We start from the raw sequence: 14,227 nt of genomic DNA on the forward strand, positions 1-14,227 counted from the left end.
CTCTTTCAAAAAATAAATAAATAATAAAAAAATCTTACTGACCTCAAACTTTTGAATGCTAGTGTATGTCTGTTTCTCATAAATAACCATTGAGAGGTTAACACTTAAGGTTAGAGGTTTGCCATCTTTAAGCCTATTATACATAAAGGGGAAGATTGGGTGTTCAAGGACAAATGGTGAGGATGAGTATGGATGAGTTCAGCTCAGCGTGTAGGACAAGGTGTCCGATTTCCGGCCACTGGTCTCCGAAAATCAGAGGAGCTTCGGTGACAAAATAGTGGTACATAGTGTTCTCAAAGCAAAATGCTGTTCATTCAGCTGTTACCCGACACTTCGCAAAGTAACAGTATATTCTAAAACTCTTTAGAAACGCTTCTGAGTTATTATCAGCCAAAATTAGCAAGGAAAGAGACAAGTGCATAGACTTTTTTTTTTTTTTTTAAAGAAGTTTCTTTGAAGCTCCTCCTAATTCTTTCTTTTCTTTTCCCCTCAATTTCAATAATGTCTTATTGCGCTCTGTTCAGGCTTCTTGCACAGACTTAAAACTGGACATATCGTATTTCCTCTTTAAAAAGCAGTTATTGTCCTCTGTTACGATATTCATCGGTTTGAAAAACAGTCCCGTCGTTGTGAAGGGCTGCGGGATTATCCGGCAAGAACAGGTGGGTTTTTATTAAAGCAAAGGAGGAGCCAGTCCAGACTAGACGAGAAAGGACGAGTTGAAAATCTGAGACAGCATCAGATGGATAGACAGACAAAGCAAGAGAACTGACGAGTGTTAATATGGTGCTGTTCACCACTAAGTTTGTCCAGAGAGCTTCTCTCTTCGTGTCCTTCGGAGGTTTAATCACAACGTTTATCACAACCTTCCTGCCACTGTGGAAGACGATGAACTCAGATTTGAATGAGATGGAGAACTGGTATGAGGGTCTCTGGCACATGTGTATCTACACGGAGGAAGTTGGACTGCACTGCAAAGCCTTCGAGTCTTTCTTGGCCCTGCCACTAGACACTTTAGCTTCACGGGTACTCATGTGCATTTCCATTGCAACGGGATTTCTCGGTGTAGCGGCTGCTTTTTTTGGACTCCAGGGTGTTGAGATTGGTGCCGGGCGGGAGAGGATGAAGAGGGCTCTGCTTATCCTCGGTGGAGTGTTTATCGTTGTGTCAGGGATCACGACCCTCGCACCCGTTTCATTGATGGCGTACATAATGGTAGTGAAATTCTGGGATGAGAATCTTCCTGATGTGATGCCCAGGTGGGAGTATGGAGAGGCCATGTTTTCTGCCTGGTTTGCTGGACTTCTGTTGGTTGTTGGAGGGGCTTTTCTCTTTGTTGCCGTCTGCATGGGCGATCATGAAGAAAAGCTGCAAAATAAGATTCTCGCTCGTAATAATGAACAGCGGCCGAGAACTCAGTATTACCGAAAGACGGAAATCTTATAGCTTCGATTTCATCTCATTTTCGGCTGGAAAATTCAAGAATGCAACTCAGCGTAATTAAATTTAAAAAAAGGCCGGACTTATGAAATATTGAATTTGTTTGAATCTGAATTATGATTGCAATCAGAAGATTTTTCATGGTGATCATCACCCTCAAATGTAGTAATGCTTCAGTTCTTATTTCATTACAATTGGTCTCTGCAGACTTGAGAGATTTGTGAGCCGTCATCCTGTAAAGAATACTAAAACTCTGCAACTCTTTTGGTTAGGGTTGCACAGGATGGCAGCTGATGTTTTTGCACTTGCATTGCACCAAATCCTCATGTAATGTTATGCATGACTTGGAAGAATCTGGACAGAATTATTCATGTTCTGAAGCTTTTAAGTGACTTTCAAAACTCTATGGAAAACAAATCAGTGGCCTCTTGGTACTTTTACATACTGATAGATTTAAAAACATTATCCTATAATAAAAAATGAAGAATGTGAAATTTCTCTTTTTTGTTTATCAATTTATTTTATTTTACTCCATTTTATTTATTTTGTTTTATTTATTTTATGTTGTTTTGATTTGTGTGTGCATTTTTTATTCTCTAACATGTTTATCAATAACGATAGCAGTGCTAGTTATAGTTAATACCGTAATGCAAGTTTTGTAGCCAATGTGTCTGAATAAATTTGTAATTTTGGGGGGGATCTGAGACTATTCTGTGCATAATCAAATAAGTCTTTATATGACATAAAACTCATAAGATCTGAAAATGACAAATATTTGAATGGTCTATTTGTCCTAGTCAAAAGATTTGTTTCTAAAGGGATAATTCTGTCATCATTTATTTACCATCAAGCCGTTCCATCTTCTTGTCTTATCATCTTTCTTTGTGTTCCACAGAAGAAAGAAAGTAATAAGGTTTGGAGGTACAGTACATGAGAGTGAGTAAATGGTGACATAATTTTCATTTTTAGATGAACTCTCTTTATGTTGAATTCTGTATAATTACTGTTAAATCAAGCAAGGTATTGTATAAATTGATGAATCATTAAGGTTATACAAAATAAAAGTGTGTGATTTGATCAGGCCTCACTCCAAAGGCCTTCATTGTTGTGTAGTGTTTTGGGATAGAAAAGATTGTGTAGCCATCCCTAATGGATATTTTGGCATCAGTTAGATCAACATTAAAAGAAGTATAAAGGAAATGAAAGAAGGCAGATTGGGAGCGACAGACCGCAGTTAAAGCACAAGTTGGAAAACAATGAATTCTTTTTCCTCGTCTAGGACAGACATGCTACCTTTTAGCCGTCGGCTAATCTTGGCAGTGAAAGAGAGCTAGTGTAGAGTTCAGATAAGAGTTTCCTCTGAAACACAGAGGTGAGTGGGTTCAAATGAAGAGAAGGTGTGCCTTTGGCTTACGGTCAATGAGGGCACATTCCTTAAGAGCTATACTCTATACATCTATACATCTGAATTTGCCTACATATATATATATATATATATATATATATATATATATATATATATATATATATATATATATATATATATATATATATATATATATATATATATATATATATAGTAGGTGAAAAACATTATGAGCGCCGACTATTATGTCCGAATTCATAGTACTCAAAAAACAATCGGTGAAAAGTACCCAGATGACCTACTAGTTCTGGCGAGATTCTTGAGAGAGAGAGAAATTAATACTTTTATTAATCAAAGACACATTAAATTGATCATAAGTGACAGTGTTAATGTTCCAAACTTTTTTGTGTACCATTTCCACAAACTGTGCTGTGCAACTGATAATAATAAGAAATGCTTCTTGAGCAGAAAATCAGCATATTAGAATGATTTCTGAAGAATCATGTGACACTGAAGACTGGAGCAATGATGCTGAAAATTCAGCTTTGCATCACAGGAATAAATTACATTTAAAAATATATTCATATAGAAAACAGTCCTTTTAATTTGTAATAATATTTCACATTATTACTGTTTTTACTGCATTTTAGATTAAATAAATGCAGCCTTAATAAGCAAAAGAGATGACTTTCAAAAACATAAAAAATTAATGTTTAATGTTGATTAATGTTTTCAAACTTTTTACAGGTACTGTATATTTTTGGAATGAGATTAATACTTTAATTAAGCAAGGATGCATTAAATTGATCAAAAGTGACAGCATAGATAAAATAAATGTTGTTCTTTTTAACTTTCTTTTTATGTAGGCCTGTTAGGGTTTCCACAAAAACATTAATAAGCAGTACAACTGTTTTCAACATTGATAATATACATTTCAAATCAGCATATTAGAATGATTTCTTAAGGATAAAGTGGCACTGAAGATGTGACATATTTCCAACCCCAAAATTTTGATATTAATATCTAATTTAATCTAATATATTTTCATAACTATATATTTTAAATGTCATTGTATTAAACATGCTAAGTTTTTTTTTTTTTTTTTTTTTTTTACTATTCAACTAGGTAATACCCTGATAAAAAAGTTATTGTGCCCTTGAAAATATACAGCTATTGATTCTTCCAGGACATCCACTGTCTCCAGAGGGGTTTTAGGCTGAAAAGCATCCCTACCGGAAGAAGACATTAACATTCATAGCAGTGAATGAGGCTAATTCATAATTCATTAGATCTCTGATCTACTGCATAATATGTTGTGACCTGCATGGCTCTTTACACTGGGACAGGCCATGTCTCGGACACTTTGGTGAAGGGAATGAATGCCTTATGAAATGATGTGTTATGTTTGTCCCTTTATCCTTGAGGTGATGTTTCCTCAGCTCTCCTTTTACCAGCAGAGGGCCTCACAAGTAGATGTTCTACCAGGATCTTTGCTTCCTGATGGAGGAAGGCCTAACTTTGTTTGTACCTGCTGCCAGATGTTGCAAAGATGTCAGATGGCTGTAGTAAAATCAGACTGCTGGTTTCAAGGCTGAATCCCTAATGCATTGGTTGTTATTTATTGCTGCCTTAATGCATTGTGAGAGCATGTGTTGTTTTAATCTAAATGGCAAGCACAACTTTAATCAGTGAATCATTATTTCAGGTTTCTTTTAGATGAGGTGCGCTCTTTCCCATAGCGAACGATTCTCTGATCCGACAGCATATTTAATGAATATGAAATCAGAGAGGTTCCCTTTTGTGATGACCACAGCAAAAAGGGTTTCTCAAAGCCTCATGACCCTTTAAATAATATTTAAAATGTAAGTATCTTCAGACATCATTTTACTTTGCCCCTTTTACAAGGGCAGTCAGACACACACAAAGGAGAAAAGACAAATCTACATTTTTACATAAAGGATGGTTGCTAAAGTTAGTGCATAGCTAGATGGTTGCTAGGGCCTGGTTATTAGCACATTGCAATGCAGGGTGTTTTTGTTTATGTTTCTATGCAGTTTTGTGGGTGTTCTGTGTGTATTTTAGCCAGCTAGGGAGTTCTGAATGTTCCTTTAGCACGTTGCTATGCAGTTGCTAGGATGGCCTGGGAAGGTTTTAGTAAGCTATGTAGTTATTAGGGTGTTCTGGGTGTTTTTTAGTTGAGCTGGGTAAAAAAAAAAAATCCATTTCTCGATTTTAATCGATTCTTATTTTGAAGAACCTATATCGATTCTTAAATCCCCTACGCTGTTTTTTTTTTATTATCATGCATGAATAGCGCGCATGCCATCCAATAAATCGCAATAAGCTTTGTTACTTCTGATATACAACTTTCACATTCTGTCAATTTTATTACGAAAAGCCTACCGTTTTGGCGCTCTTTAATGTGACCCGCGGCCTTCAGTTCAAGCGAAGCGCACGTGAACTTATCATCTCTTCTTCTTTATTGCTAGTAGTTACAGCATGAAATAAACATGAATGAACATCCGAAGGTATGTTGAAAGATACAGTAAAACTTACCGAAATCCGTACCATGTCTCATGAAATCGCTCAATCTGTGTTTGAACCGCGGAAAGATGTCAATAAAACCGCTTCTAAACAATCTGTCAGGTAATGTTATTACCTCAGAAAAAACATTCGATGTCCAAAAAGTCGTCAGTCATCTAGAAAAATTAACTTTTTGATATATGCACTATATTGCATATTCATTGCATTTCTACGTAACTGTTCTTCAATATTTAATATAGGCTATGGTTTTTTTTATTTTTTTTTATTTGTATTAATGCTCAATAACAAGAACATTGTCATGGAATTACATACAAATACAAATACATATTTGTAGGCTATGTTTGAATAGTCTACATCTGTCATGTTTTTATGACAGTCAGCCACCATTTAACTCTTTGCCCGCCAGCTTTTATTTTTTAAATGAATGTTGCCAGCCAGTAGAAACATAATAATGTCATTACAAATTTATTATTATGACGTTGTTATTATAAAAACTTCCTTATGTGTAATTTAAATGTAAGTAGCCTACAAATCAGTTATTTTAACCTTTATTAGTGATGTACCAACTGGGGGTTCCCTATGGAAGCTTGTTTCCACCACAGAATAAAAAATTAAAAATGGTAATTGCGACTTTTTATCTCACACTTTTGACTTTTTTCTCACAATTGCAAGTTTATATCTCAGAATTCTGAGTTAGGAGTTAGGTTAAGTTAGAAGTGTGAGTTATAAACTTGCAATTGCAAAAAAAAAGTCAGAATTGCGCGATATAGCCTAAACGCGCAATTCTGAGGAAAAAAGTAAGAATTGTGAGATAAAAAGTCGCAATTAGCCTTCCTTTTTAATATTTATTCAGTGACGGAAACAAGCTTCCATAGTTTACAGCATTCGTTGAGAGAATTTTTTTGTGCCATACTGTACCTGATATAGGCCCCAATTAATTGATATCAAATTGAATTGAATCGAAATTGAATCAAATCGCAAGTTTGTCAATTGGAATCGAATCGTGAAATTTGTGTCAATGCCTAGCCCTATTTTTAGGGTATGCTGATACAGTTTATAAATGTGCTGTTATACATAGTTTTAGTGCATGACTAATACTATGCATGTTCTGGGTGGTTTTTGGTGTATTGATATGCAGTAGCTAGGGTGAAAATCCATTTGCTCAAAGCTGCAGTCCATAACTTTTTTGCGTTAGAAATGATCCAAAATAAATGTTTCAGCAAGTATATAACCAGCCAGTGTTCAAAAATCTGCTTGCCTTAGCTTGATTCAAAATGGTAAGCTTGTAATAATGTTTTTAATTCCAGTGGTACTGGTGGATTTCCACTGGAAATTCGAGCATGTCTTTGCGTCATTACTTACCTCACATCTGTACACATAAAGAAGGTGTCTCGACTAGTAGGCCATGTTGCGTGTGAGGATGTTGGAGGTGGAGAGTTATTGTCTTTTCTCTCAGCACTTTATATAATTAAACTTATCAATTTGATGGTGGATCCAGAAAGGTTCAAACGACAATCACCAGTGACAACTGGAGATTCACCCGTTGTAAAACGCAAAAGACTTCGGACTTCGGAGTGGCTACAGAAAAAAAGAGACTGCAACCGGGCTCATGCAAAAACAAGGATAAATATCTGAAGGGCATTAAATGTAGTCACGCAATGCTGATGTTGTTAACATTAACAATTTGAGAACAAAGTATAATTTGCATGGTTTGACGTGATATGATAAGCGATCGTTAGATTTAATCAGTGCGATTTACTGCAATGCTTTTTTTTCTTAGTTGGTCGGAACAAAAGTGGATGTTACTTGTTTAGATTACATTTTCCGGTGAAAATTCTTATGTTGGTCATACTTCCAAAAAGTAGAATCTGTGATTGAGAATGACAGTATCCACACGAGCGCAGTGACTGACAGCCGCACATTCTCCTCAATACATTGGATTCATCCACCCTGTGCCGTGCCGAGACACAACCCACGTAAAGTTGATAATTCCGCTAATAACTGCAATTGCAGATTTCAAACAGAGATGGCGACAAAGAGGAAAAACTAAGGACTGCAGCTTTAAAAATAATAGCGCACTTCTTTTCAACACCTGTCTTTTAGTTCTTTTCCACAGCACAAACAGTTCAGGGTGAGAAAAGCACCTGCATCAATTAGTGTTACACAGAGATTGATTCAAATTCCAAACACAAGTATGAGCATAAATAATAGTGATAGTCTTAGCAAGTGCCACTAATGAGCACTAATGATCCAGAATGATCCAGAATGATCATCTATTCTACAGGGACGCAGACAGGCAGCATGCAGCAATGAAGTGCGAACCTGAGATTTGATCTGCTAAAATGGCAAGTTAGCCCCATGACGTGGTACATTTAGGAGAGAACAAGCTCAATAAAAACTAAGGAGAATAAAAGAGATCATGGGTGCAGAGTGATTTAGATAGCGGTCAGCTAAAGGAAGCAGATTGATTGGTTGGGGGAGTGACACAAAGGAGAGACGGAGTTGCAGGAGGGGGTGAAGAGCGAAAGGGAAAGTGGAGCGCTGGGAAAATTCATGCTGTGTTAGCATCCCTGAGCAACTCTATCAATACTGCATACAGCTGAGTTACTGGCAAGAGTCCTGCTGCTGCAAGCCTGCAACCCCAACCTCTGCCAGAGAGAGAGAGGAGAGAGAGAGAGAGCAGGAGTGAGTAAAAAGAAAGAAGGGGGTAAAAAGAGAGGGTGTTTATGAAAGACAAGCACAAAAGTGAGTGAGAGAGAGAGAGTAAGAGAGAACAGTTCTTACAAGCGCCTCTGCTTTCTGCTGTGTGTGTGTGTGTGTGTGTGTGTGTCAGAGGTTTGTGGTGGGACTGTGTCTTGATCTTGGGCTACTGCAGTAAAAGCGCGAGGAGGAGGCAGGAGAGGAGAGTGCTGCGCTCTGGAATTCTCCACAGGAAAGAGGAATAACACCAATCCAGCTTCACAGATAACATCTGACTGAAAACCTAGTGAAATTTCAGCGGGATCCACACCTCTTGCCTTGTGCAGAAAACTCTGAGCACACCTGATTGAGACAGGACCAGGTGAGTCGAGATCATGAACTCTCAGTTTGTTAATGTTATGCAATTCAGATTGTAATCTGCTAGAACATGGAACAGTGTCTTATCAGATTTAATGAACGTCTGCGAGCAGATAAGATAAAGGAAAGCTCTGTGCAGTACATGTGATATCTGAGGTTGAATTTTGCACTGGGAAGCGGTTTGGTCATGTACAGTACGTTGGTGCAGATTTGAGGTCCACAGCATTGGAATAGTACAGCATGGTGCATTGAGATCTCAGATGATGGATGAACTTGTGTAAACTTTAATTCTCTGAGGTCAGCTTCAGTTTTTCTTTCTATTTAGCCTATTTGGGCTTCTCACAATAATGAAAAACCTAGAAATATCAGGAGTTTTGAAATTGTGAATTTTCCAGGCATGGAAAAGCCATGGGAATTTCTATTGTCAACTTTACTTTTAATTTACATTTAAGATATTACATTTAGATTTAATCTAGACAAATGGCTCTTTGTAGGTGCAATCATTATAAATAATAATAAAAAAGATTAAATCTTCTAAATAAATAAATACACATTTAAATCCTTATTCAGTAATCAATAATGACTGGAAAATCATAGGAATGTGTGGGAACTCTTTTCTACATTAAAAATGTAGATATTTTCATGTTTTACACTGTAAAAATAAATCTATTTCTAAGTGAAAATTGCTTCAAAGTAAATCCTACACCAATTTTTTTTCAGTGTATTGATGATAAAACGGATATGAAAGTACAGCTGAGCTTTACAGCATAATAAAATCTTGATATTAAAGGATATATCAAGATTTCTCCCATTCCTGTTCAGACTTAAAACACAGTGTGCCTGTATTCTTTTTGTTTCTCTTGTGGTTTGTATGAAAATATAACGATTTTTTTGTCTTTAAGGTGCGTTTGATCATTTTGGACATATATTATTCAAGCACCACCATTTGCTTTGACTGTTAAAGTGAATATGCAAGTAACAGCTAGAATTATAAGTGTGTGCCTTAACCTATCTAAATTCCACAACCAGATCAGCGCTGAACTCCACTGAACTTCTGATTATGGCAAAGGCTTACAACGAGTCACACACAACTTCCAGCTGAACTCATATATCAGAAGAAGCCAGAGGCCCACTTGGGTCATGATGTTTGTTTGTTTCTTCTTTTCAGAGCTCGTAATGAGGAATCTGATTAGCTGTAAGCCAGTATTTGAATTTCATTTGCACTGTAATAATCCTGTGGCAGCTCGGAGTGATAAACTAAGTCAAACAAAAGCCTCTTTACATCTCACTACAACTCAAGACCGCTATTGTAGTTTTGGGGATTAACAAAGGAAAATTTTATTGCTCAGACACTGTTCTTTAAGGGGCCTACGGATGGACCCTGGGGGCCCTGGGATCTGTGACCTTGCTTATTTAGATAGTCCACTTGAGACATTCCACTTAATATGAGTAACTTTACCACTACATGTCAACTAGCAGTCATAGGAGACTGTCTGCTTAATATCTGCTAACACTTTATTTTGATGCTCCTCAACTTTGCAACTACATGTCAACTTATTCTACTAACCCTAACTTAACAGTCTGCTAAAACTCTAATGAGAGTTAGTTGACATGTAGTTGCAAAGTTACTTATAGTTAGTAGAATGTCTTAAGTGAACATTAGATAATGGATTAGCTAACAATGGGCAATATACTTTTAAAGCATTTATTAATCTTTGTTAATGTTAATACAAATCTAATTGCTCATTGTTTGTTAATGTTAGTTCACAGTAATGTTAGTTCACACACAAAAAATAACTTTTGGTTTTAAAATGTATTAGTAAATGTTGAAATTAACATTGGCTATGATTAATAAATGCTGTAGAACTATTGTTCATTGTTAGTTAAATAATGTAGTTAACCAATGCTAACAAATGAAACCTTATTAGACTTATAATTCAGACTTTGGCAACTTTACTAACCTTTTTATTTTATTTCATTTCATTTCATTTCATTTCATTTCATTTTATTTTATTTCATTTCATTTCATTTTTTTTTTCAGCAGTTCTCGTTCCTATAAATCAAAAATGTATTGCATTTATGACAAGGTGCCCATCTCTTAAAACTTGTCAGAAATGCAATACATTTTTGATTTATAGGAACGAAAACTGCTGAAATATTCAGCTGTGAATTACAGGCTATCGTTAATAATAATCAGGCTATATCATAAATTAATATCAATCTATCAAAGTGCTTGTGCTGTTTCCTGACTTGCAAGTCTCTAAATGATATATCTAAGTGCAAGCATGTCATTGTTTGCTTGTACAGCACGTCTGTTCAGACTAAATACAGCAAATGCTTACAGTACATGGCATCCCTGACTGAGGGTACATGTAAATGTTCTGGTGTAAACACTCAAACAATGCTGTGATGCTTTGCCTGTATTCCTCCAGCATGTTGATCAAACAGCTGAGCTGCAATGCCACTGGTTGTGTTGTTTTTGAATAAATCTAGAGACAAATAGCAGTGAATGGAAAAAGGAAGAGAGCAGGATGAAGGTTGACAAACATTAGGTGTGGTTCTGATTTATCTTCCTTCGATCAGGGGACACTTTATCTTCTTTAGATCAGGGCAAATGGCCTAATGTTTAACCAGAATACACTTCATACATAAGGACTGTTGACAGCTTGTATGATCTTGCTTCAAATTATTTCCACCATCTATTGTTTGTTTGAGCATCAAATTCACCTTAAGGGATTTTTGTCATATTTGCCAGTCAAGTTTAGACTCAAAATATCATCCCAAAGAACATTTTTATTACTTGTTCTGGTGGCTCCTGAGAAGATATGCCACCTTCCTTGGTTAATTTAATGAGAAGTGTTTGAGTTCATATTGAAATCTCTGACTTTTGATTACAGACTTTGGTGTCTTGGTAATTCTGAGCACAGTTTGAGACATTGTTGAGGTCTCTTCTGAGATTCTTGGGGTCTTTTTCTCAGGAAAACAATCTGAGCAGCAGCTAAAGTTATATTTGCTCCTTATTCTTGGAGAAATGAACAAGATCTCATTGTATTTTTTTTATTTTTGAGTGTTTTTTATTGGTTAGAATTTACTTGGGAATTTTTCAGAGGTACCTAAATTGGCCACACCCACTGGAAGTTGAATTGAAATTTGAATTGGATTGACAGGAAGAATAATTTACTAAACAATTCAAAGAAAGTCAACACAGGTAATGGATTCTGTGAAATGACGTGTGCTTCCACACCGGCCCATACAATGGAAGTTCAATTCTTAAATATAAAGATAGAATACAATTTTCTAGGCCTACACTACCATTCAATGTTTTGGGGTTGGTGAGATTTTGAAAAGTTTCATCAAGGCGGCATTAATGTGATAAAAAAAATACACAGTAAAAATATTGTGAAACATTACAAATCAAATATAACTTTTTTTTATTTTAATATATTTTAAATGTAATCTATTCATGTGATGGCAAAGCTGACTTTTCCGCATCTTCAGTGTAAAGAAACATTTATTATTATTATTATCATCTAATAATAAAATTATTCGATATTTTTGCCTAATATTTTTATTGAACCCTGATGCATTATTTTCAGGATTCTTTGATGAAAAGAAAATACAAAAGGACTGCATTAATTTGAAATAGAAATCTTTTGTAACAATATAAATTTCTTTACTGTCACTTTTGATCAATATAATGCATCCTCTCTGATTTTAATCATTCATTTTTTTTAAAGGCCTATAAAACTAGTAAACTTTCAGACAAGGCTTTGACTAGCCTTCATTGGAAGTTTGTCTTGACGATCCTTCCATTTCTATTTAAAATGACACTCATTGCAGTTTTTTTTTTTTTTTTTTTTGTGCATTTTAATTGTACTTTTTCTAATGCAAATTTAATTCACAGTTCAATTCTGCATGCTCAACGACTGTGTTATTCACTACTTTTTTAAAAACGTTTTCTCATATTAATGAATGAATGATTGACACTGTGTGATAAAACCAATGCTGTCATGTATTTACAGCTGACACAAGCTTCCATTTGTGGACTTACATATAGTTCCTGAAACCATCCACTGCTCAAGTCATGACTGTGGGCTCGTGTGTCAGTCAGAGTCCAGGTGATAAACCTTGTGTGTGTGTGTGTGTGTGTGTGTTGGTGGGGGGGGGAGGTTGTGGGTGTGGGAACTGGGAAGGGGACAAACCCGTGTCCAGAGAAGCATTCATTCAAATGTACTGGGTGGGACATTTCCAGTTCTTAGCAGCAGAAAAGAATGATGGATCGGAGACAGGCATGATCATACAGTAGGTATATTGTTTTTGTCATTGTCCTGTCTGGAATCTGGATAAAACAGCGCAGTCAGTCAGTGCTCAGCGTGTGGACAGTTGTGCTTGTGTAGGTTGTCTGTCAAAGGCTTTCAGGAGGAGAGAAAATGCTTTTGCAGGCTGTTTTTTTGGAATGGTGTTGCTCGTTTTAATGAAATGGCTTTAGATTGTGCTGTTATAATGCAGTCTTGGGCCAGCTTTGCTGGTACATTGCAGTATTGTGAGTAGAGCTGTAACTTGCAACTGTCAAAACATTTTGGGTGGAACAGCAGGGGTAGAAAATTAAAGTCTGCTGGATCAGTAAAGATCCTGAGGGAGCCAGTGTCTTTTCTGAACATTGCCTTAAGAAAATATGACTGGCCTTTAGTTCTTGAGACTAAATGGAGTTAATTATCAACTATGCCTCCTAAAATAGACATAAATGAGATGGTAGTGGACATACAGTAGGGTAGTAGTTACACATAACGTTCTCTATGGCTTTTTTATTAACAGCATCAGTATTTCAGGTCATAATGTACACTACTGTTCAAAAGTTTCGAGTTTGTGAAAGAAGCCTCTTCTGCTCACCAAGCCTGCATTTATTTGACCAAAAATACAGTAAAAACAGTTATACGTTGGGAAAAAATATATATTTTTAATTGTATATACTGTTTGAAAATATTTAGAAATGTAATTTATTCTTTTTAACATTATAAATGTCTTTACTGTCACTTTCGATCAACTTAATAGAAGTATTTATTTCTTGAAGAAAAAAAAATCTTACTGACCCCTAAAGTTTGAACAGTGCTGTATATGACTAGGAATATGAAATATCAAAGGACAAGTATATATTTTAAGTACTGTGATGGATCAGCATTTAATTTAGGTTTTTCGCCATTTTTAATCACCATTTCACCTTGACTAGTTCATTTTTAAATAGTCCTGCTGTGTGATACATATTTTTTACATTATTTTTACTAATACTATTATTTTTACTAATTTGTTTTATTATTTATTTAGTCTCTCAATTAACATGATCATAATAAGACATAATAAGATTTCATGTCACCTGCTCAGTAATAGTTTAGAGCCATACACTTTTATTGCAATATATGAACAGAGTTATGACCAAAGTTAACACGACAATAACGCATATACGTTTTTTTTTAAATTGCGACGTTAATGCAGGCTCAAAGTGACCCTATGAATCACCCATAATTTAAGCAGGGTTGCCAGATCCACAGTTTTTCCCAACAGTAAACATTATTTGTAGCTCGTCTCCCTTTCAATAATCGCAAAGAGCTTTGCACTTTAGTTCTGGTAAGAAACAAAGTCTCAGCTTTCAAATTCTGTCCATTTTATCACTTAATTCAAACAATAATTTGTGTTCTGACGCTCTCAAATGTGACGTGTAGCTGATCGTTGTAGCATCTCAGTTCAAGCAGTTAGTTGGGAGAGTTTTTTTCCCTTAAGAAAATCATACTATCGGTATCGGCATCCTGAATAATCGGTATTGGT

The 14,227-nt window shown here is 35.7% G+C and overlaps 2 protein-coding genes across 5 annotated transcripts in view; both read left to right on the top strand.

The window, feature by feature from the left end:
* Window positions 1-494: 494 nt before the first annotated feature.
* cldn26 (claudin 26) lies at window positions 495-1,446 on the top strand (the record flags this gene model as incomplete). Its single annotated transcript, XM_079872362.1, has 1 exon — window positions 495-1,446. The coding sequence occupies exon 1, from the start codon at window positions 784-786 to the stop codon at window positions 1,444-1,446; it is 663 nt and encodes a 220-aa protein (XP_079728488.1). The 5' UTR covers window positions 495-783.
* A 6,181-nt stretch (window positions 1,447-7,627) lies between these two features.
* aifm3 (AIF family member 3) overlaps window positions 7,628-14,227 on the top strand; it is a 30,077-nt gene continuing 23,477 nt past the window's right edge. For 2 of the 4 annotated variants that reach the window (XM_079872869.1, XM_079872872.1), the window contains exons 1-2: window positions 7,628-8,039; window positions 8,186-8,411. The gene's annotated coding sequence lies outside the window, so the exon portion shown is untranslated. Of the gene's footprint in view, window positions 8,040-8,172; window positions 8,412-12,644; window positions 12,710-14,227 lie in introns of those variants that run through there. The other 2 variants (XM_079872870.1, XM_079872871.1) reach the window with 2 other exon arrangements.

Source organism: Squalius cephalus, assembly GCF_949319135.1.
Source record: "Squalius cephalus genome assembly, chromosome: 5".
Taxonomy (NCBI): domain Eukaryota; kingdom Metazoa; phylum Chordata; class Actinopteri; order Cypriniformes; family Leuciscidae; genus Squalius; species Squalius cephalus.